Genomic DNA, 24865 nt, shown 5'->3' with positions numbered 1-24865 from the left:
GAAGGGTCTGGGCGTGTAAGATTGGGAACTTCTGGGTGGAAGATTAAAAGGGACTGAAGGGTGGAAAAAATAAGGCAGATTCAAGGGTCAACCCTTTTGGGGGGAGGCAACCCAACAACACTCAAGGAAGAGAATCTTCTCTGGGATGACTTTATTTGTCTGTTTGTCACATAAACGTGTCCTCTTCCTCTTTGATTCTAGGAGAAACAGATTTAAATGAAAGGGGTAAAGGGGAAGGGGGTGGGACGGGAAGAGGAACAGAAGGAGGTGCCTGGGGAGAATCCACACTTGAGTGAGAAGACAGGACCGACAAAGGTGGATGATAAGGCGCGGGTATAAACACCTTCTGCTTCAGGGGCGGCAGGACTCGAGGCTTAGGCGGGGTAACCTCTACATTGCGGTTCGGAGGACGGTTGCTGGATCCGATAAAGATTAGGTAGATAACGGCTCCTGTGAGAGAGCCTAGTGGCGGGGCAACCACAGGGACCCACCACCAGCTGTCTGCCGCTCTGCAAAGGAGGCAGAAAAATCAAGCATGAGACTGACGCACCCTGGGTCCCCAGGAGCCAGATCACATTTTACTCCCCCCACCAAACACACCACAGTCGGGGTCCTCAATTTTATATGCCACGGAGCGGGCTTATCTTATCCTAAGCATGGAATAGTCCCAACCTACTTTCCACAGGGTGGGGAGGAAAGAGAAATCACATCGGAGCTGGAGAAAGTGTGTGATAAAATTCATTCATCTTTGAGGTATTGGGAAATGAATCAGAGCTTAGAAATTAAGTCTGTGTCCCTCTTTTTTACAGATAGGGGAACTGGGGATGGTAGAGAAGAAAAGCACCTGCCGAAGGTCATGTGACTAATTATTCCAATGGCTAACTAGCAAAGATTGTACTAGAAATCAAGCCTGCCAACTCCCAGAATCTGTATCTAAGTGCATAGAGAGTCGGTCCTGAAATCAGGAAGAAATCACGTGTGTCTCTGACACACGTGAGCTATATAACCAGGACAAAATCATTGAAACTCTCAGAATGCCCAGGCAAGATTGAATATGGGGGGGTGGGGGTGGGGGAGGCCGCTCAGGAAATGCTTGTTACATCGAATAGAACCGAATGAAATTGAATTACGTGAAGACTTCATTGCCCCAGCCGGCTATGCTCGTGAAGATCCTTGGGGGCAGGTCCCGGGATGGGTTGATGGCGTAACCTGTGTTCATGCCCAGTGACAATCCTATTGTGAGCACGAGGACACCTATGACCAAAGCTTGGGTCCCTTGCAGAGCCGGGCTGTTCTTTTTGTCAGTGATGGCCAGTATGCACACCTGGAGTATTCCAGTTAAGTATAGCTATGGAAATAAAAAAAAAAAAAGGGAAACCTCACCCCAGGGAGCACCTGTTGGGAAGAGAACCCTGCTTTGGAGGAGTGGCCCAGCAAACTGGAGGGCATCATTTCCACATGAATTTTGCCCTGCGGTGCGGAGCACTAAGGACGTACTAGGGATTGGAATGGGAGTTCGGTAAGGGGGTTAGGAGCTTGCTCGTTCATTCATTCATTCATTCATTCGTTTTTCATTTGTTCATTCATTTAACAAAGATTTGTTAAACACCTACTATATACGAGAGACCATGCTAGCTCCTAGGCATGAAGTAAATAAGACGCAGGGGAGGCTTAGAAACTATTATCACCACTATTATCACCAGTATACAAACATAATGCAAATTTGAGTATGATCAGTTCCTAGGGGGAAGCTGTGGTTTAGTGGAAAGAGCACCAAATTTGGAGTCAGAAGACTTGTGTTCAAATTCTGGTTCTTCTCACTGTCTATGTATGTCCCCTTGGGCAAATAATTTTATCTTTGTAGGACTAGGAAGTTCCGTCATCTGTAAAATGCGGGGGTTGAGCAGAATGATCTTTAAGGTTCTTTCTAGTCCTAAATTGTATTATGTCATTTCACTTCACTTCTCAGAGCCTCAGTTTCCCAATCTGTAAAATGGGGAAAATAATATCTGCCCTGCCAGCCTCATAAAATAGTTGTGAGAATCAAATGAGATAAGGTATGTGTGTTTCATAAATTATAAATCTCTATATTAATTTCAGTTAATAGCAGAGCCAAGAGCAGTACGCAGTTAGGGTCAGTAAGACCTGGGTTCAAATTCCGCCTCTGACATGGAATGGCTGTGTAACTCTGGGCAAGTGCCCTCAGGCAACTGTCTAAGAATAGAAGTTGTAGAACATTTACAGATATATATTAGGAGGGAGAATTTCCCCACTGGGAATATCACAAGTCAAGACACATATTCTGTCTCTCCCTCCCCCTCCCCGGACAAATGTACTATGAAAGATTCAAGAAAGGCGGGGGTGTGGGGGGTGGGGGGAATAGAAAAGACTTCTAGAAGGAGGTGGCATCTCAATTGGGTCTCAAAATAAGGGAAGGTGGTTTCAGAAAACCTGGGAAGACTTATATGAACTGATGCAAAGGGAAGTGAGCAGAACCAGGAGAACATGGTACACAGTAGCAGCAATGCTATACCATGATCAACTGTAAATGACTTAGCTATTCTGAACAACATAATAATCCAAGTCAATTCCAAAGGACACCTTCAGAGAAAGAACCGATGGAGTCCAAATGCAGATTGAAGCATAATTTTTTCACTTATTTTCCTGGCTTTTTTGGGCAACATAGCTAATATGGAAATGTTTTGTATGATTTCACATGAGGGAGAGAATTCAGAAATCAAATTTTTAAAAAAAACCTGAATGTTAAAAAAATAATAATTTTTAAAGGGAAGGATTTAAATAAGAAACAATAGGGATTGGAAGGAGGCCACTTCAGCCATGAGGAGCATTCTGAACAAAGACATAGAGGTGGGGATAAGGGTCAAAGTTCAATGAGGATGGAAGCTCAGTGTGGATGGAGATCAGATGCTTCCTGAACATAGTCAGTGGGTTTTTTATGATGTGGAGGCCATCCTAAAGTGAAGAATAAAAAAGCATGGAGCTGGTAAAAGGAGTTGGTAGGGCATTCTGGTGCTAGTATATAGAGAGGAGACAGCTGGGTGGCACAGTGGCTAGAGTGCACCGGCTCAGGAAGACCTGAGTTCAAATACTGCCACAAGCAGTTAGTAGCTATGTGACACTTAACCTCTTTTACCCACAGTTTCCTCATCTGTAAAAATAATCACACCTCCCTCACAGGGTCATTGTGAGGACCAAATGAGGTGATGTATGTAAAGTGCTTTGCAAACCATGAAGCACTATATAAATGCTAGCTGTTATAACTCAATTTATCAAAACCTTTCAGAACCAGTGGAAGAAAACCACAGCTGGGGCCTGCCTGCTTTCTTGAGGAGGAGAGTGGCTCTATGGAAAACACTGGGATAACCCACTTAGGAGATCAGACTGCCAAGGAACCAGGTGTTCAGAAACCAAATCATTCCTTAAAACGTACAAGGGAAGAAAGCATCTCTCTTTCTCAACCCTGCAGGCCACAAAAGGGAAGCTCGAAACGTTTTTTGAAAATAATTCAATGAAAATTTTGCACTTGTCTGGGATGGACATGACTTACTCAAGACTGATTATGAGGGACAAGCTTGAACGTGCTGATGTTTTTTTTTTTTTGGGGGGGGTGTCTGTGTTTTCTTTTGCAACATGACTAAACTTATAACACATATCAAATGATCTTTTAAAAAAAGAATATCAGTTTGGCAGTGATGTGGAGGGTGGTTTGGAAAGTGAAGAGACTGAAAAGCAGGAGCATCATTAGGAGGCTGTTACACCTGTCCTTGGCAAGTGGGCTATAACCAGAATGATGGCTACGTGAAGGCAATGGATGCAACACATGTTGGGGAGGTACCATTGACAAGACTCAGCAACTGATCGGCTATGTGAAATGAGGGCAAGGGAAGATTTAAGGATTGAACCTAAGATCGCAAACCTGAGTGCCTGGAGAGAATGGTAGTGCTCTTAGCAGGAAGAAATATGTTTAGAGGAGGAGTGGGTTTAGAAGGTTTTGTTTTGCACATATTGAGTTTGAGTTGCCTATAGAACATCTAGTTAGAGGTGTCTACCAGGCAGACATGGGTCCTGGAGTTAGGGAGACAGAATAGGATTGGATATATCAATCTGGAATAATTAAACCCATAAAAGCTGATGAGAGAGGGAGAAGAGAATGAAAGGGGGATGTGGGAGAGAGGGACAGAGAGAGAGAGAAAGAGAGAGGAAGAGAGAGAGAGAATGAGAGAGGAACAGCTAGAGAGACACAGAGAGACAGACAGACAAATGGACAGAGAGAGAGAGAGAGAGAGAGAGATAGTATAATGGATAGAACCCTGAGACTAGAGTGAGGAGGACCTGAGTTCAAATTCCACATCACGCACACATACTAGCTGCGTGACTCTGGCAAATCACTTAACCTCAGTTTCCTAAATTGTAAAATAGGGATGATAATAGCACCTACCTCCTAGGGTTGTTGTGAGGATCAAATGAGATAATATTTCTAAAGCATTTAGCACAGTGCCCAGCACATAGTAGGTGTTTAATAAATGCTTGTTTCCTTCCTTCCTTCTTTCCTTCCTAGTCCAGAGGATTGAAGGACACCTACAGTTAGGGGGTGGGACATAGATGACCCAGCAAAGAGACTTACTGAATCACCTCCCCCTTCTTCTCTTCCCACCCAGATCCTACCCATGATTCTCATGACCTAACTCAAGTCCTAACCATGAGTTACTCCCAAAACAGCCTCATTGATTTTCTCTTTCTCTGATTTCTTCCAAGCTCCCCAACTCTGGTTTCTTGATGATATGTTATTCTGCAGTGTTCTCTCTTTGTTTTGAGGATGCAAATCCTATCTCCCCTTCCATACTGTAAGCTCCCTAAGACCAAGACTACATGACCTCTAAGCCCTCTCATCTGCCTAGAATAAGAAAGGGCATATAATTCTAGTCGAACTTAATTGGCTTATTTGCATCTTAAAGAAGACAATGCCATATGAAAATGAATGAAGCTAATGAAAGAATTTTGATTACTGTGAATAAGCAAATAAGTGAATGAGATATTTCAGAGCCAGGGGCCTTCTTGGGGCTCCTCAGATTATATACCTTCTTTGCCTTTACATAGAGACAATCCTGCTCGGTGGACAGCAGTACTGCCTCTGGGCACATATTCAGGGGGGCTGGGGAAAGGGTTAGAGTTGGCCTTCTACTTCGGCAGATTTGGTTTGAGGAAAACTGAAGTGTTCAGCCTTCGTCCGAAATACCTCCCCTCTTCCCAGACCCCATCCTCGGATCTAACTAACATAATAGAGAACACAGGCAGGGTTCTCTGGGTCCAGAAGACCCCTATATTTCATATGTATGAAAGTTGTCTAGGAGGGCCCTTCGACTCCTCCCACAGCCCTTGAAGGTTCCTGCCCCACCCTCTCATTTCCCTACCTAAATTCTGAGCCCCTCGCTCACCACTGACCTCATCTATGAATCCCCTCCACAAAGTCATGTGGTCGGCAGGGTAAGTAGCAAAGATGCCTGCAGTTGCTCGGGGTCCGGTTACTGTCAGATTCCCATTTGTGTATCGTATGAGTGCCTCTGGGAAGAGAGGGTGAAGATCACAATTGGTTAGTTTTGGACTGTTATGGACTCATAGTGATCAAGAGTCTATGACCCTTCCCCCTACCCTAAACCCCAAGCCAGCTAAGAAACTAAGCTTCAGGGTCCCAAAGGAAATGAGACAGTAGGTAGCCTGAGTCATTTTCCTTTCTATGTTGCCCCCAAAGTGTGGGAGCACAGGACTTGAGAGAGATATAGAATATAGACCAGGGAGCATCTATCTGGCAGTGGAGGAAGCAAATAGAAATATTTACTTTAGGAAGGGAATACCCTCTTTATATCACGATGAGGATGAGAGAGACAAGCATGATTATATACCCGACACCACCCATTTCACAGATAGGGAGACCGAGGTCCAGAGTTGAGAAATAATTTGGAATTCTTAAATATCAGAACTTGAAGGGAATTTAGAAATCACCTAGTCTAATAATCCTAATTTTACAGTTGATGAATCAGGAGACTTGTCCTGGGTCACACAGTAAATTAACATCAAAGCCCAGATCTTCCAACTCAGCTCAAATCCATAAAAGGTCATATGGAAGTATACAATAGACTAAGACCCTAGGGGGCTCCGTCCATGGGACCTCCAGATTCTCTACTAGTGTGTGACTCACCGTAGTAGAGGCCATATATAGTAACTGATGCTAAGAAGGATCCAAAGCACTGTCCCACCGTGTAGACAGGAAATTTCTTCCAGGGCATCTGACCCAGGACACAGCTTGTAAAGGTAATAGCGCTGTTCATGTGGGCACCTAGAGGAAAGAGTAAGCAATGGGGTTTATACATCCCTAATGTCAGCCAGCCCAGATAGGTGAGTAGGTTGGAACACTTTTCCAAAAGGCCATGTGACATAGGCCCAGGGCTGGGGAAGGGTAGGGGGTATAGCCAGGTGGGACCACCTCACAGGGGCTGGGGATGCTGGGAGGGAATTTAAGAAAAAGATCTAGGGGTGGAGCCTTCAGAGAAATTGTGGGGGAGGGAGAATCTGGAAGGGGAACCTTCAGGGGAATGCTTAGCAGTCAATGAAGAGGGATAGGTTTTTTGGGGTGGGCTGGGAGGTCCTCAGTCAGAATTCTTTTTTACTTTGGACATATGAAATGATTTAGTGGTGGAGGGAAAAAGAATGGAATCGGCTCATGTACACAAAAAAGACAAAGGGGTGATCTGCTTTAGGGGCAGGGTTTGATTCCCAGGTACTCACCAGAGATTCCCCCAGCCACATGGACTCCCATGGCAACACCAAAGCCAAATCCCAAGTTGATGCTGAGGAATGTCCCATAATCACTACCCCCCAGAACCTTCTGGGCCACAGAACCCAAACCAAACACCTGGCTCCAAAAAGAGAAGGGCAAAAATTTGAGGCCTCTTAGTCCTACTGTTGGAAAGTCCCTGGTCCCGAGCTTGTGCTATACGGTCCTACCCTTAGGGAGCTCCCACATTGGGTAGCCCAAAGGGATAACTCAGATGGACCTGCTTAATGCATGTCCCCACTCTGGACTCATCTTCACCCATCTTCATCCCACCCGCTTTCTAGCATCTCCCAAAAGGGTATTCACTGCCACCATCATCCTGCCACGCCTGTTGGCAGTGATAAAACACGTAGCTTTTGACTGTGATCTCATCAATCCCATTTCTGTACAGACCACCCTGAATCTAGTTCTTTTTTTCCAATGGTGCCCTTTAGACCACCATGCCCCCTGTCCCCTCCTTCCCTGCCCCCCCCCCCCAAAGATAGGAGGATAAGGAAGGGCTTTTCAGAGAAAGCACATAAGAGGTGGTGAATAAAGGTGTGGTGATTGTGGAAAGGAGAAGTCAGGAACTGGAAAAGGCCATTCCCTTGCATAGAGACAGGCACCAAGCTTGAAACCCTTTCTTACCCCCTCTGCTCAGGGCCCCCATAGGCCTAAGGGGAACCTGCTTTTCTAATGAAAATCAGACATAAAAGAAATTCGCAGGGGGGGAAAAAGAAACAAGACAGCAGTTTCCAGTCTCCTCACCCAACCATAGCTCCCTCACCTGGATGTGCCTCAGGTGATCAACATCATTTCTAAACTTAAACCAATACACAATACACCAGACCTACTCTGACCAAGGCCACGCACAATGGAACCGAGTTGGGGGAGGCATTTGTGTGGTCTGTATAGGGTTTGAAAATTTGCCTCTACTGGGTGTAGCTATCCAGCAGAGAATTTGTATCTTCACTGTGACACATATATACATGGACTTGTCATGCAATAAATACATCCTTGCCAGAGAGTAGATTTTTTTTCCCATTAATATTTATCCCTAATTCAATTTCATCTTCTCAGGTTCAGCTCATCATTATAGCCTATAAAGACCTTTTTTGGCATTCCAAGTCTGTCCTTCAACATAGTAATTCTCCTTCCCAACTTTATAGCAGCTATAAATTTGATGAGAATGCAGGTTTTCAAATTAATTGAAAAAAAATCAACAGTAAGCTAGGGCAGTTAAGAAATCACAGAATCTAATCTGATTCTTATGAGGCTGGGGGGGGGGCAGGGAAGGAGGGGACACTTCTATTTTTTTTTCCAAAGAGCACCAGAGAAAGGCAGATCTGAAAGGCATATTCTGTACCTTTGGTTCCAAGGTTAACAGCCCTCATGGGGCTGGAATTCTTTAGTTATCAATGAGTAACTCCCCCTTGTTTTGTTTTGTTTTTGCAGGGGGGTAGGCAGGACTATTTGGGTTAGGTGACTTGCCCAAGGTCACACAGCTAGTAAATGTGTCAATTGTCTGAGGCCAGATTTGAACTCAGGTCCTCCTGACTCCAAGGCCGGTGCTCTACTCACTGCACCACGTAGCTGCCCTGAGTAACTCCCCCCTTGATGGTGGAAATGGTAAAGAGAGTTTAAATCTGGGAGAGAGAAAGTAGGGAAGAGATTGGATCTAGAGACATTTCCTTGATAAGTCTCATCTCCTTGGGGATTTAGGATGAGTGGAGGTAACGGGTTAGCTAATCGATTTCCCCTCCCCTTTCTGGTTAAGGTGGTCCTAAAGAAGAAGAAGGAGCAGCTAGGTAATATAGTGGATAGAGCAACGGCCTTGGATTCAGGAAAACCTGAGTTCAAATCCAACCAGACACGCACTAGCTGTATGACCCTGAACAAGCCACCTAACCCCTGTTTGCCATAAAATGAGGGTACACCGAAGAAGGAAATAACAAAGCACTCCAGTATCTTTGCCAAGGAAACCCCATGGACTTGCCACGAAAAGTTGGATACAACCAAACAACAAAAAGAGGAAAAGGAGATAGAGGGGAGTTTTTTTCTCCCATTTGCAAAAATCTCAAGGAATTCTGGCAGCTGCTATCCATTATCTAATCAATGCCTGACCATGCAAGCAATGAACTGTTTAGGGACATTAGCTCCTCCCCACTCCCACACCTCAGTCTTTCTCTACAAGGTGAGGAATAAACTGATTTGGAGTCCAAAGATGTGGGTTTGAACCCTTGCTTCCTACCTATGTGCCCTGGGCCCATGTCAGCCATATTTCCCTTCTCTCTGCCTCAGTGCCCCCATCTGTCAAAAAGGGAATAATGCCATGCCTACTTTATGTTGAGGAGTTATAATGAGATGATGGGATGTGAAAGCCCTTTGAAGAAATTTACATTGATTGTTCCCCTCCCTTTTTGTCTTCCTTGTCCACCACTTTTAGACATATTGGTTCAGAAAGGAAGCAATGACGTGTATTGTGAGCCACTCTGTGTTCCAGCTCATAGAACTCTAGCCTACTTGCTGCTCTCATCATGCTCGCTCTCTGCTCCTAAGGCCAGGTTTTGCCATTTTTTTAATTTTATACCTCCTCTATTACCCTGGATGCTGATGCCCTTGGGCACTCAAACCTCCTCCTCCTGGGATGGGATGCATCCTGGGAAGGGAAACATCTTTCTCTAAGAAAGTGGTCTCCTAATAAGCACATCCCCCCAGCCTAAATCCATCACAAAGCCTTAGACTCTCCCCATAGTCACCTTCCTTCTCCTTACCAAGGCCCCTTTCTACTCCCTTCCCCAAGCACCTTCATTTTCTCATGTTCTATAGCCCCTACTCTTGTTGAGAAACTAAAGAAATTACTATCCCTTCCCTGGCTCACCTAGGGATTGGGTGGGACACTTCTCCAATACCCTTTTGTCTCTTATCTCCTCTCTCCCCATTCCTACAACTTCCCATATCCTTTCCCATAAAAAATACTGATTTATCTAAAGTGGGTTATAGAATTTAGTCCATGAATAACTTGAGAACACTACATAATTAATAATGCCTTACATTTGTATAGTGCTTACATACTAGCACTGGATAGCTAGGGAAATTGGGGCCCAGAGAGGTTAAGTGACTTATCCAAAGTCACACAGTGAGTCAGTGGAAGAACAAGGACTGTCATTCAACTCATGAGTCCTTACTCCAAGTTCAATGCTATTACCACCCTGAACTTTGGCATGGTTTGGGGGGAGAGACTAGCCGTAGACTTGTCTTCCTATTCTCTATTGACTGGAACTGGGTTGTGCCAGTATGGCCCATCTGGCACTAGTTATGGGCTAAATAGAAATACTGGTTTTATTGACAATATGGTAACAGAAGTTAGGTGAATTTTATCTTGAACCACCCACAGTTTTTTCCACTACCCACTCATTCCTTAACATTTTATAATGTCTTCCCCAACCCCTTCCCCCATCACTTTGCCAGAACTGATCTCTCCAAGGTCACCAATGACCTATTAATCATCAAATCCAATCACTTTTCCATTCTCATCTTCTTCAACCTCAATGCAGTATTAGCTGTAGCACCTTTGACAAATCACCTCCCCTCAGTTTCCTGATCTGTAAAGTACAAAATGAGGGAGGCCTGATTAGGTAGCAGTGGGTCTGAAAAAAATCTGAGGGTTAAAGTGGTCCACAAGCTTTATATGTGTCAGCAGCCCAAAAAAAATGAGATCTTGGGTTGCCTTAAGAGAAGCAGAGATTCTAGGAATAAGGGGGTAACTGTCCCTCTGTGTTCTACCTGGTGAGACTACTTCTGGGGTATCGTGTCCAATTCAGGCCACCAGAGCTTAGAGGCCTTGATGAGGCCTTGGGTCCATGTCCTAGACTAGATAATGTGCCATATATGTTCATACACATTACCAGTAATAATTCAGAAGAAATAGAGAAATTTTTGCTAAGTGTTCAGGAATGTTAAGTTTAAAAAATTATACTTGATTAAGATTCAACTATTTATCCAGATTTACACTACAGCTTAATAAAATATATTGTATAATATTTAATAAAATTAAATACATAAACTTTTCAACACTATGCAAACCCCTAAAAAATTAAGAAAAATGTTTTAATGCCATACATTCTATTCATTCAAGTCTAGCTTCAGTTTTGACTCTTCGGGGAATCCCTCTAATACTACACCCAGCTCATACTGACCTTTCCATTCTCAGAACTCCTATAGCAGGTAGATTCAGTCTGAAGCACACATTCTAGCCTTTGTTCACTTATTAGTCTGCGCTGTTCTCCAATTATTTCATCTACATGGGTCTTGCCTCCCCATTAGACTATGAGCTTCCCTTGGGCAGGGGTTATATCCTTTCCCAATTCTTGTTAGACCAAGCTTGTGTCTCCCCTTTCTCTTCGGCACCCTCAATCCTGTTTCCAAAGGTGGCAAGGAGAAGAGCCCTGGGCTCCTGGCTCCTCTGTGGCACCTTTCTCCCATCTGGAGCTCTAGAGACAGTACACTTTCATCTGGTTTTCCCATCCTTCTTAGCCCTCTCCTCATTGGAGATAAGAGGATGGTTATTTCCTAGATAGTCAAAATGCCACACACATACACTCCCTTTCCTCTGACCAGGATGGCCCCCTCCCCCCAGCCCAGGCACATATAGGAGGAAGTAAGAATGAGTCCCGCCTTCAGCATGGCCTCTCACCATCATAACATATGTACTCATGAATTCAGCCAAGAATTCTTTCATCAGATCTCCCCGCAAAACTTCTTGCATGCGCTGCATCACATCACTAGAAGTCTGCAGTCTCCTTAAGGATTGGTGTCTGGGTTGAACACTGGAAATACAGAGAGAAAAAGAGGAGGAATGAGGTCCAGCTCCCTGTGTTGGTATACTCTTTGCCCTCTCAGACTCTAGTTTAAACTCTTTTCCTATATTCACCAGGTTAAAGCTTAAACGCCCCCATTACTCCCCCCTCCACTCATGCCTGGGGCCCTCTTCCTGGGACAAGCTAGCAGGAGACTATGTCCAGCTCTGTGTCCAGTGCAGTCTCTAGAAAGAGCAATAGAGAGTTCGTAAGTGAAAAAGTGAAGGACAGACAATTCCTGGGGCTTAATCAGGATTTACCTCCCCCCTGTTTGCATAGTATAGTACTCAAGTAAAGAGGAAAAGTTTTGGCCGTATCCATTTGATGGAGGGGAAGGATTAGATGGGAGGGCAGCTAGGTGTCACAGGGGATTGAGTGCCAGGCCTGAAATCAGGAAGACTCCTTAAATCAGGAAGACTCATCTTCCTGAGTTCAATCCGGCCCCAGACACTTCCCTAAGCTGTGTGACCCTGGACACACTTAACCCTGGTTGCCTCAGTTTCCTCATTTGTAAAATGAGCTGGAGAGAAAATGGCAAGCCACTCCAGTATCTTTGCCAAGAAAACATCAACTGGAGTTACAAAGAGTCAGACACGACTGAAATGGCTAAACAAATCTAAGACTGAGCAGAAAGTCTGGAGGTAGCTATGCAAAAGTAGGGAAGAAAAGCTTCAAATGATAAAGGGGAGACCTAGGAGGAAAAAAAGGTGGGGGAGGGTCAGCTTTCAGAAATAGTGGGCTCTATTTTTATAATAAGCAAAAAAATCGGTGCGTGTGTGTGTGTGTGTGTGTATGTGTGCGCACACGCGCGTGCAGTGAGAGTGGAGCAGAGGAGGGCGTCAGAGCTCTGCAAACCTTGATACACTGTGAAAACATTACTGAGATCAGTGAATGTCAAAAGACTGTGACAGTAACTGTAATAAGTAACAGTAACTCCGAAAAACTGTGTTCTTCAAACAGCCCTGACTTCCCCCAGAGAGATGAAGTAGCACCTGCACTGAACTAAAGTGGTCAAGTGAGAAACACTAGTCTTAATTTCAGTTATCCAGGCTAATTAAAGAGCAGAAGCACAGATAATCCAAAAGTGGCTACTAAACCAAATATCATTTGTACTTAGCTTTGAGAAGTGTTTGTTCGCACAAGTGAATATGGGCATGGGGATAGCTGACAATACAATCATAGGGGCAGGGGTGGGGATTGGGCAGGAATGACAAGTGATCTCCATGAGGAAGAAAAGGTGAGGCATCAAAAAAAACTTAACATGACTTCATAAGTCTTAATAAGCCTCTGACAACCCAAATAAAGAGTTGATCTGGGAGTGTCCCCTTAATCGGATCCATTGAGCACACTGAGGAATGAGCCTTTGTTGGGAACTTAACAAGCCTCCTAGACGGGAAGTCTTTGTCAGTACTTTCAACTGCATCTTCCCATGGAAGGGAGACATATCCATTGGCACCTTGTTGAGAGGGCTAATGACTTGATTAGATGTTAAGTGACAGGGGTTGCCCCCAAGATGAACTGCTCCATTTGGAGCTGCTCTTTGCCACCTCCTAAAGGATGGGCTTCCCTGATAGGGGCTGCCCTTAAGACAAATTGGTTCTGACCCTTGGTAAGATGGACTCTTGTCATAGCCACCCCTTTTCTCTAATCTATAAAATAAGTTCCAACTATTGTTCCATAAGAAATGGTGAGTGGTGGATTTCAGAAAAACCTGAAAAGACTTGCATAAACTGATGCTGAGTGAAGTGAGCAGAATCAGAACATAGTAACAGCAACATTGTATATTGACCGACTTAGCTCTTCTCAGCAATGCAGTGATCTAAGACAATTCCAAAAGACTCGTGATGGAAAATGCTATCTACTATTGCTGTTGCTAAAATGCTATTCAGAGAAAGAACTATGGAGTCTGAATGCAGATCAAAGTATGCTATTTTCCCTTTTTTTGGTTGTTTTTTCTTTCTCATGGTTTTTCCCTTTTGTTCTGATTCTTCTTTCACAACATGACTAATGTGGAAATATGTTTAATATGATTGTATATGTATAGCCTATATCAGATTGCTTGCCATCTTGGGGAGGGGGGAGGGAAGGAAGGGGAGGAATTTAGAACTCAAAATCTTATAAAAGTGAATGTTGAAAACTAAAAATAAGTAATTTTTTTAAAAAGTGAGTTCCATCAAGAACTCAGGACCTTTTTGCCTTTCTCCTTCCTCCTTTCCTCCAGAGATAATCCTAAGAAAATAGCAGGTGAGGATAGGAATGGATTGGGAATTCCCCCTCTCCACCACCAAGAGCCACCTAACAGCAGAAGCAGTCGTGGTTTTCTTTTCCCACATGACCAGGAGAGAAGTTCCTGGGCAATGCTAGTTGGAGGCGGGGAGAGGATTTCTTAGGCACAATGATCCCAGAATCTAGCCTTCTAGCCAGAAAATGGGAGATGTCTGGCACAATATTAGCCTCAGAGATTGCTTCACAAGAAACCTCACATCTGAATGTCTGGGGATCTAGGAAGGCATTACAAACAAACGAATCGTCTCAAGCTCTCCCTTGGAGAGAAGAGAGGATCACCCACATAACTCTGATGCTGGATGAAGTAGGGACAAGTGACTAAAAGCCATGACACAAAGAAGTAAAGGACCAGGACTCTGGCCTGCACTATTATAGTAAAGTTGTTTGGATGGTGCAGGTCTGATGTGAAGGAAGTTGCCTCTCTTACAGCTTCAAGTGTATTTCGTTTCTGAGAAAGATCACTCCCTCCAATGGTTTCTGTGAAACAACAGAGGGATTCAATGAAATCTCAGGGAGTTTCCTTCAGGGGAGGAGGAAAATTCCAAACTACAGGATAACATGATGAGTCTGATGGAGACTATGCAGGATTTTATGGGAAAGTGGGATAATTATGGATAATTTATGGATATTTATGGATAAAACTTTTATAAGGTTTCTGCATTTGTTTATGAGCTCCTGTAAGTTTATTGCATCTTCTTCATCTCCTTTGGGGTGAGATCAAAGCTACCCTGTACCCTGTATCTATTTTTTATCCTGAGTGCTTGTATGGGAAGTGATGACCTTTTTACCCATATCTACAAGATTGAAGCACAATCTACATTTAGCTTTTTCCAGAATAAACTCCAAGTAGGAACAAATACAAGCCAAAGAGAAACGATGCTTATAGGACTGCCTCCAGGACTAGACCTTGGTCCATATGAGCCAAGAGCTCAGGATTCTGGGCCGTGGGTTACCAAAAAAAAGAAGTATTAAATATGCAAATACATACGAACAACTAACCATTTAACAAAAAGAGAGATGAAATCTGTGAGAATAAGATCAGGAAAGTTAGAATTTACAATACTGGTGAGATATTCTAAGGACAGCAAAATATTTGTTTGTTTGCTGTGTTGGGAGCAAGAATATCACAAAAGGGAAGAAACTTATCCCTTGTGGTGAATAGAGCAATGTTAAGGAATGACATTAAGATCAAATAATTTCCATTTGTCCCAGTTTAACTTGCCCTGGGTGGGTGAGACTTCCACTTCTTGTTGTGCCTGACTGATGTCTAGCCTCAGGTGAGAAGAAGAGCAAGACCCTCCTCTGACTGAGTGTCCTGGCACGCTTTCCATCTGTGCCAGTACAATAGTCACCCCCTGCTGCCAGTCTGATCCTCCCACCCAAGATGTGGAGAGCCTCCAATGTGAAAAGGAGCAACTTTCCCTTTGACCTCCTCTCCTCCTGCTGTGCCTAGCCCTTTTTATGGAAGAGGAAGAGGAAAGTCGATGGGGAGAGGGTTTCCATCTCCTGCTATGACATCTGCCTAATCTCTAGCCCGCAAAGGGACTAGTAATGGTGAAACAGGGTCTCCCATCTGTCTGACCATTTGACCATGTGCTTTCTACCTCATGCTACAGTTGTGTCTCTTGCCTAATCTCCAGCCTCCTCTCTGAAGAGGCATATCGATTTCTGCTCAGTGATGAATATTCTCACACCTGATCACATCTGATACATCCTAGTGGTTCTGAACACCTGTAGGTCATCCTCCAAATTCCATTCCCCTTTCCTCATCACCCAATTCTTTATTCCCATCCCCCTCAACCCTCCCACCCCAAAGTCCCAACCAAATGCCACCCATTCCTTCCATACTGTGCCCTCTGGAATGCCTGTTCCATAGGCAACAAACTTCCCTTCATTCTAAATCTTTTCATCTTCTAGCAATCACTGAAAGCTGGGTCCCCTTATGGCCACTCTCTCCAGTACTGGCTTTAATTATTCCCCTCAACTCATTGGTTGAAGAGGGGGAATTGGAATATTCCTTGTTCCTCATTGTCACTTCCAGGTTCTTCCCCTTCCTCCATCACTCTGTAACCTCACCTTCTTTGAATTTTATGCTATTCGTGGTAACTCAGTAAAAATCCTGGTAGCTGTTGTCTGCACTCACTTCCCTTTCTCAATGAACTTGGTACCTGACTCACAATTTTTCTCTTCTTCCCAACTCCTACCTTTGAGATTCTATCTGAAACTCCCTAACTACTCAGTTCCTGAAACTACTCTCTACTCATGACCCATTCCTTCACCGTACCTCAGTCACATACAAAGATGGTTATACCCATCACGAATGAATTACCTCCATGTTCAAGAATTCTTAAATCCGCTTATCTAACCATAATCTATTTTCTTTCCACCTCTCCCTCTGCCTCTTTTTACTAAACCTTGCTCATTGTCCAACTCTATGGTCTCTTGGGCCATCTCCCCCTATACTAGCCAGTCCTCTTTTTTCTCTGTCTTGACCCATTGGTCAACCATTTCAATTCTATACTGTCCTCATCTCTTGAGTCCCCAGCCTCCTTAGATCTCCAATTTAACTCTGCCAAACCTCAGCCTTGGATGACTCTCATCATCTGCTATCATCTGTCCTACACCTGAACAAAGGTGGAAAAATCATGTAACCATTCTGACTGAATCCCCTACAAATTTATGTATACAACCTCAAGTAGGCCCTCATTGCTGCTAGGCACTTCTTCTATACCTGCCTTATCAACTCACTATCTTATTTTCTGCTGTAGCGCTTCTAAACCTTTTCATTCCTCCTCAAATCTCCCATGGCTCCCTCTTCAGCTGAGAACCTTGTTTTATATTTGCCAGAAAATATTTAAGGCCATTTATTTACTCCCTCTTCTCCCCTCTTCTTCATATCACTCAAATGCCTTCTACCACTATCTCCTTCACCCCTGTCCCACACAGTGAGATGACCTTACTCCTTATAAGGCCCATTCTTCTACCTGCACAAGTGATCCCCACCCTATCTCCTCCAAAAGATTGCCCCCTCTGTCATCCCCACTCTATCACTTGTCTTCTATCTCTTATTATCTACTAATACCTTTCCTATTGCCTGTAAACATACATGCCCATGTCTCTCCCATCCTCAAAAGCCTCTCACTTGAACCTTCCCATCTCCACCAATTATCATTCCATATCTCTTTTTTTTAGCCTTTTTTTTGAGGGGGGGAGGCAGGGCAATTGGGGTTAAATGACTTGCACAAGGTAACACAGCATCCCATATCTCTTCTGCACTTTGTGACTAAACATCTTGAAAAGGCTACATAGAATAAGTGCCTCCACCTTCTCTCCTCTCACTTACTTGTTAACTCTTTACAATCCAGCTTCTGACTTCATCAACCCACCAAAACTTCTCTCTCCAAAGTTACCAATGATCTCTTAATTGCCAATTCTAATGGTCTTTTCTCAGTCTTCATTCTTGACCTCTTTGCAGCCTTTGACACTGTTGGTCACTCTCTCCTCCTTGATACTCTCTTCTCTTTAGGTTTTCAGAATACCATTTTCCCCTGGTTCTCCTCCTACCTTTCAGACCACTTCACCTCAGTCTCCTTTGCTGGATCCTTCTCTCCAGATCACTCCCTCTAACCCTACCTAATGATAAAACTGGATGGAAAACAACCATGACAAAGGGAAAAGATCTGTCAAGATTTCTGTGACAAACAATTCTTCCCATCAGGAGTCTCAGCACAGTCCCAGATAGAGTGCATGAGGAAGTAAAAATGGCCTTTAAAAAAGCAAAGAAAGACACAAGTAAACAAAACCAAAGATAGGACAAGCAGATGGACCGGAACAAGTACCCACGGAGGAAGGACACACTGGAAGCAAAATGATTTCAATGATGTTGAGGAATCCATTCTCTGGATACCCACAAAAAAGGAGGGAATGTTAAATCCTTGGGAAAATTCACTGCCAAAAAAGTAAGAAAATATCCATGACTACATGCCTTCTTTTTGACTTCTACATGATCTCTATGGAAATAAATCACACATTTATCAAGGGCATGCTTGACAAAAAGATATGGGAAAGCAGTGTATCAGTTTTCACAGAGGATATTCTAGACCAGACCACATCTTTACAGCCATTCAATTGCCCAAAAGGTACAAAGAATAGAAAATTCCTCTGTGTTCTTTTTTTGTGAACTAAATAAAAAATGATTTGACTCAGAAGAGCTACAGTCTACCTTAAAGGTGAGTATCCTCTGACAAAGGGTCTCCCATGCACAGGTTAAAATCATACATACTTCCTTAAAAGATGAAATGGCTTGTCTGGCAATGCCCTGAGTATCTACATCAAGTGAGACATAAGTCAGCGAGACATACCCAACAAAGGTTTTTTGCTATTGTGGAGGGTGTCTAGCACAGTACAAATAAAAGGACTCCCTATAAAGATTGTGAAGTTTTCCAAAGGTTCTTATCTGTGGATTTCTGAAATATGGTAGAGTGTCCTAAAGGAGGTCTATAACCACTCCAATGTATTTGGCCTAATTGTCCATATAGACAATAATAACAACAAAAGTGGAAGAACAACCTCTATGATAGGCATTTGGGCAGATAATTGTAAGGAATGTTGTTTCATTGTTGTTTAGTTGTGTCTGACCCCCATTTGAGGTTTTCTTGGCAAAGATGCTGCAGTAGTTTGCTATTTCCTTCTCTACCTCATTTTACAGGTGAAGAAACTGAGGCAAACAGGGTTAAGTGACTTGCCCAAGGTCACACAGCTAGTAAGTATCAGCTAGTAAGTGAACTCACAAAGATAAGTCTCCCTGTCTCTAGTCCCAGTGCTCTATCCACTTCCAACACCTAGTTGCCCAATTGTAAGTACAGACATTTATTTTTGTTGGCATAGGGAATTTCCAGATCAGGAAACTACATGTACCAAGGCAGTCCAGCACTTTCTGGGAGATTTAAAGAGTCTTTGAGACTTTTCAAGGACTCAGAGGTTAAGGAACTTGTTCAGGGTCACACAACCAATATAAGCCAAAGGTGAGACTTGAACCCAGGACTTTCAAGCTTTGAAGCCAGCTCTCTATCCATAACAACACCTTTCTCTCATGGTCTCTCATGGGTCTATAGAACTGGCCTATCAGTATACACATCTTAGAGGATCATTGCAAGAGGGCAAGGAGCCGGGCCCAAAATTCAACAGTGAGAGGAAGAAGAGTTAGATGGCATCTGGGGAATTGTATAGTGGTTTGTTTTTTTTTTTTGAAGGGGGAAGGCAGGGCAATTGGGGTTAAGTGACTTGCCCAAGGTGACACAGCTAGTAAGTGTGTCAAGTGTCTGAGGCTCGATTTGAACTCAGGTCCTCCTGAATCCAGAGCCCATGCTCTACTCACTGCACCACCTAGCTGCCCTTGTATAGTGTTTTTAATGTTTCCAACTTCCTCCCTGAAACAAGGACCCACCTTTGTAACAATAACATTCTTAGGGTAAGGCTGTATTGCTATGAATCATGGAATGCAGTGTCCAAAGAATTGAACAGGAAGTTCACATAAAATGCAGGTGGTGAAGCACATGGATGGAGGGATCTATCGGCTCTGACCTTAGATGAATTATACAAGTGAAGTGGCATAAACTATCAAAGAGGTGCATTGCCAGAAGAGGATGCAGGTCAACCATGCATCAAGAGCAAGGCACGACCAAGAGATGATTAAGTCAAGTTGACAGGCATTTTTTAAGCATCTACTATGTGCCAGGCACTGTAATAAAACATTGGATGTACAAAGAAAGCAAAACACAAACACACAAAGGCTGCATTGGAACTCATGAAATGTCAAGACATTCCCCCCCTCCCCACCTCCGAGGTTTATGGGAGGGCACGTGCAAGAGACCCACTTGATGAGCAAGCAGGTCTATAGGTTATAATTTATACAATTGGAGGAATTACTGATAACAGTGAGATGGATGATCCACTCAGTTTCTGAAGAGTAGAGTCGGGCACTGAGGATGATAAAGATGAAATGAAATAACAGCTCCCGACCTTGAGAGGTTTACAACATAATAGAGGAAATAAGACACAAAACAGGTCAGGCTCGGTGGCGCCCTAGAGTCAGGAGGACCTGAGTTCAAATTTGACCTCAGACACTAGTTATGTGACTCTGAGCAAGTCACCTAACCCTGTTTGCCTCAGTTTCCTCATCTGTAAAATTAACTGGAAAAGGAAATGGCAAACTGCTCCAGTATCTTTGCCAGGAGAACCCCAAATGGGGTCTCGAAGAGTAGGACACAACTAATTAACAAAATAACAACAAGAAGACATGACTAAATAACTGTTATACAAATTGTGAGAAATGTGGCAACGGAGGAAGCAATTCTAGATGGCGATCATTTCTCATCCTTGGCAAAGGTTTTGATCAAACCTGCTACATCTATTCTTGTGGAAAGGAAGGAGAGAGGGGGACCAGATCCCAGTAACTTTAGATGGGTTTTGAACTAGTTGAATGGTCAGATCCAAAGACCAGTCCCTAATAGCTTGAAGTCATCATGGAAGGAGGTATCTACTGAAGGAGCTGAGGGAGCTGTGTTTGGCCTTGTGCTATTTTTATCAATGAGCTAGATACAAGCATCAGTGGCACCCTTATCAGATTTGTAAGGGACGAATTAAGAACTGTACAAAAGAAGTGTGCTGCTGCTTCAAGACGTTTTCCCCTCACTGGAAATCTTCAAGGGAAGTCAACATGTACTTTTTTGGGAAATGCTGTAGAGGAGATTCTTGTATGAGTTGGCCTAGATGCCTCTGAGGCAAATTTCCAACTTGGAGATTCTGTGATTTCTGGAGGGCATCTAAGAAGGTCTCATGGAGGAAGAGCTTTTGGGTTGAGTCTTTAAGGAAGAGGGTGGTTATTCACCTATAGTAGGAGGGGTCTTAATAAATATTTGTTGAATTGAATTCATTTGAAGAAGAGGTGCAGTCTTCAAGGAGAGAGAGAGCTAACTTTTGGACTTGAGTTTGAAATGCCAATTGGACATCTCTTTCTCCACAAAATGAGGGACCTTAACTGATGCGGTGTCTGGAGTCCTTTCTGGCTCTATATTTATAATCTTATGAGCCTATATCCTCTGTGGGCTTTAGCCTTCTCATCTGTACAATAAGTTTCCTAGGGGACAACTTTCCCAGGAGATCACTAGACTTTTGCTCAAAGATGGGCAAGGAGTTGAAGGTGGGATGGAGATGGAAGTTCACAGTTAGAGATTAAAATTTGGGGCCATCTGTACAAAGAAGATCTAGAAGAGAGATCTAGAAAGAGAAGACTAGGTCACCTATGCTACCAAAGGAGAAAATAGAGAGCCACACATAAAATTTATCTTTTTTTTTGAGGGGGGAAGGCAGGGCAACTGGGGTTAAGTGACTTGCCCAAGGTGACACAGCTAGTAAGTGTGTCAAGTGTCTGAGTCTCGATTTGAACTCAGATCCTTCTGACTCCAGGGCCGGTGTTCTACTCGCTGTGCCACTTAGCTGCCCCCACACAGAATTTCTCAACCGGTTGAATAAGTAACCTCTTAGCTTCATCTATGAGTTTACCCCATTCTCTGTTACTTTTTGGTTAAGGTAACAGAAAGGACAGGGCTTTTCCTTACCCTGAAGAGACTCATAGTCTGGTTGGAGAAAAGAGACTCGCACCCTGTGAAGAGATACTATAACAATTCAGTTCAAAACCATATGAACAAGCGAAGCAGCCAATGAAAGAGGGGGAATAGGGAATAAGGAAGAAGAAAAGGATGAAAGGAGGAGAGGGGCCAATGTGGGCCCTTTCCTCTCAGGGAAGGTTCAGGTGAGATACTGGAGTTACACAGAACAGTGATGATAATAGCTCACACTTCTATATTGCTTTAAGGTTTGCAAAGCACTTTATGTATATGATCTCATTGGATCCTACAACAGCCTTAGGAGGTAGCCATCTTCCCCATTTTACAGAAGAGGATGCCGAGGCTGAGAAAGGTTAGATGAATTTCCCAGAGTCACACAGCTCATATCTGAGGCTGGATTTGAACTGGGTGGGGTTTTTTGTAATTTTAATTTTTTTTGAACAGGGGTTTTTCTTGATCCCAAGTCCAGTGCTGTACCCACTAAACCACCCAGCTGTCTAACAGGCCATTATGAAAAGCAGCCTTGCTCATACATCCCCCTTCAGTCCTGTTCTTCCTTGGTTCCTCTCAAATCGATAAAAAGTGAAGAAGGAAGAAGAAAAAGCAAAGACAGGGTCAACAAAGAGACTTACTATCTTTGTTGTGAGCTGGTCGCCATGGTTTAACTGCTTCCACCCTGCAAGGACAGAAAAAAAAAAACAAAACGAATAACAGCATTAATTTGGGAGCCTGTGGGAGTCCCTATGGTTCTTCATCTCCAACCCACCCTTGGCTCATTATTCATCTTTGAGCAAAAGTTTAGTGGTCTCCTGGGGGAGCTGTCTTCTAGGGGACTTAGAAAGACTAAGACCCGCAGAGGATTGGGACTTACATTTCCAAACATCCTGGAGCATCAGGATAGAGCCTCTTTCTCAGTCTCTCTCCTAAATTCTCTACCAGGCTCCAAACCACACCCCCCTCCCCCCCCACCCCATATTATGTCCCAGATTCTTTTCCTAGGCTCTCCACAAGCTTCATCCCCTCCTCTGTCCTGACTAGCTACAGGCCCAAGACAGTGGCCCTGGGAATTCACCCCGGAAAGGGATGTAAAGATGGGGAGGGAACAGGGTAAGGCTCTTGCGGCTGTAATCTGCTCATGGGGAATGACCACAGGATTAGTTCTGGGGCAGGGAAGGGTTGATGGAGATTGTCTTCCCTCAATGTCTTCCCCAGCCACAGGCCAGGAAGTCCTCTGTTTAATATAACCTCAAACTCTCTTGCTGCTTAACTGCTAAATCTGCAATCTACCTCCCTCTCCCCTTTCCCCGCCAATAAACCGGAGGTGGGGGCCTGGACAGCAATCTTGAGAACTCATTTAATCTATGCCCCTGACTCAAGGCAGTATCAGCTTCACCCCCTCCCAAAGAGCTGTAATCCCACTATTTTCCTCCCAAACCTGCCAGGACAGAGAGCCCGCCTCCCCGCCCCTTCTCCAAGACTTGCCTAATTCTCTTAAGCTGTGTGGTGAAACCACACCCCTAAAATTCTGGGCCCTGTGCTCCACCTTCCTTAGCACCTCTGTTCTATTACAGGCTGTCCTAGGAGAAGCCCCCCTTTTCCTGACCCGACTTCACCCTGTCGGGATCATTACCCCCTTCAGAATCATAACTCCTCAGAGCAGGAATATTTATGGCCTAATTCCCCCTCAGTCATGTCTTTCATGCCTGAACAATTCCCATACCCCATTTTTTCTACAGATCTAGGGGGCTGGAGGACTGGAAATTCTGGTTACCCACCTTTTAATAACAATACCTCACACTTGGAGAAACTTCATGCTTTCCAAACCGCTGTCACATCTATTATCTCATCTAATCCTTATGATAATCCTATGTGGTAAGTAGATTACTGCCCCACTTCACAGATAGCAACACAGAGGTTCAGTTTTTCAATCAGTGAAAGGTCTAGAACCCAAATGTCCTGTTTCCTATGCAGTTATCTTTCCATTACACCTCACAGTTGTCTGAATCCTCCCTACTTTTGTGTACTTGAGTAAGAATTATTTTCTTTTCATTATCCATTTTTTAAAAACCACCCACATCTGGTACACATAGTAGAGAGATAACTACAGTTTGCTTCTGTTTTCCACTCCCTTTCCCCCATGTACAAGGCACACACAAGTCCTGCAAGAAATATCTAAGTCAAACAGCCCTCGCTTACCCTTCCGCCCCTGGCTTACCCGGGATGCCTGGGCCCACTGCCAGCTCAGTTCCAATCTCCCACTTCTGTGTTCTCAGTTCTCATAGAGAGGAACTCTGGGGTTATGGCTGGTACCCTCAGAACTGGGTCTTCCATAGAGAGGACTCTCCCTGGTATGCCTTGGCCTATGGCGCTTAGGCTTAGGAAGCCAGAGCAGGATTGGTCCTTCCTGTCTCCTGTCCCCTTTCTACACTTGCCCAAGGTCCAGTGCCTCTTAGACACACAAAGAAGAGGGAGGCTCTGTCCTAGCTGCCTCTCTGGGGGAGAGGTCAGCGGGACAGAGGTATTATTAGCTACTCATGAGACACATTAAAAAACCAGGCAGCCAAAATAACATGACTTTGACCCAGCACTAGCTGTTCCACTTTCTCCCCGAAGAGGGGGTCCAGGTACTGTGAAAACAAAATACCAAGGCAAACACTTTCCCTTACCTCCCTTTGTGAGGTCAGTGTCATAGCCCTGTACTTGGGCTGAGGTCATAAAATCCCAGCATTTGAGCCATCAGGGACCTCAGAGGTCAAGCCCATCTCACACAGAAACAAAAATACCCTCTATAAATTTCTTTTCCGCCTGTTTGAAGAAGACCTCCAGACAGAGGAAAGCCATCATTCCTGAGACAACCCATTTCACTTTTGGATAGCTCTAAGTACTAGGATAATTAGACAGCTTTAATTATCTGGGAGCAGCTAGATGGTGCAATAGATAAGAGTGCCTGCCGGGCCTAGGATCAGGAAGACTCCTCTTCCTGAGTTCAGATCTGACTTCAGACACTCACTAGCTATGTGACCCTGGGCAAGTCACTTAACCCTATTTGCCTTAGTTTCTTTATCTGTAAAATGAGCTGGAGAAGGAACTGGTAAACTACTGTTTCTTTGCTGAGAAAACCCCAAATGAGGTCACGAAGAGTCAGATACGACTAAAATGAATGAACTGCAAAATAAATTATTAGGAATTTCTTTTGTCTTTACATCAAGCCAAAATCTGCCTCTTTGTAATTTTTACCTTTTCCCCAGGGACCGATCAAT

General features: G+C 44.0%; 1 protein-coding gene across 1 annotated transcript; it reads right to left on the bottom strand.

Moving 5' to 3' along the window:
• Window positions 1-131: 131 nt before the first annotated feature.
• AQP7 (aquaporin 7) lies at window positions 132-24236 on the bottom strand. The gene is made up of 8 exons (XM_036744022.1): window positions 23821-24236; window positions 22238-22281; window positions 11529-11661; window positions 6805-6931; window positions 6218-6355; window positions 5464-5582; window positions 1131-1348; window positions 132-509 (listed from the first exon to the last, which is right to left on the bottom strand). Exons 2-8 carry the CDS (start codon window positions 22261-22263, stop codon window positions 167-169), a joined length of 1104 nt encoding a protein of 367 aa, XP_036599917.1. The 5' UTR covers window positions 22264-22281; window positions 23821-24236; the 3' UTR covers window positions 132-166.
• Between the last annotated feature and the right edge of the window lie 629 nt (window positions 24237-24865).

Source organism: Trichosurus vulpecula, chromosome 1 (assembly GCF_011100635.1).
Source record: "Trichosurus vulpecula isolate mTriVul1 chromosome 1, mTriVul1.pri, whole genome shotgun sequence".
NCBI classification, from domain to species: Eukaryota; Metazoa; Chordata; class Mammalia; order Diprotodontia; family Phalangeridae; genus Trichosurus; species Trichosurus vulpecula.
Note: the sequence above shows the minus strand (reverse complement) of the source record. Positions and strands in the feature narration are given on the sequence as shown.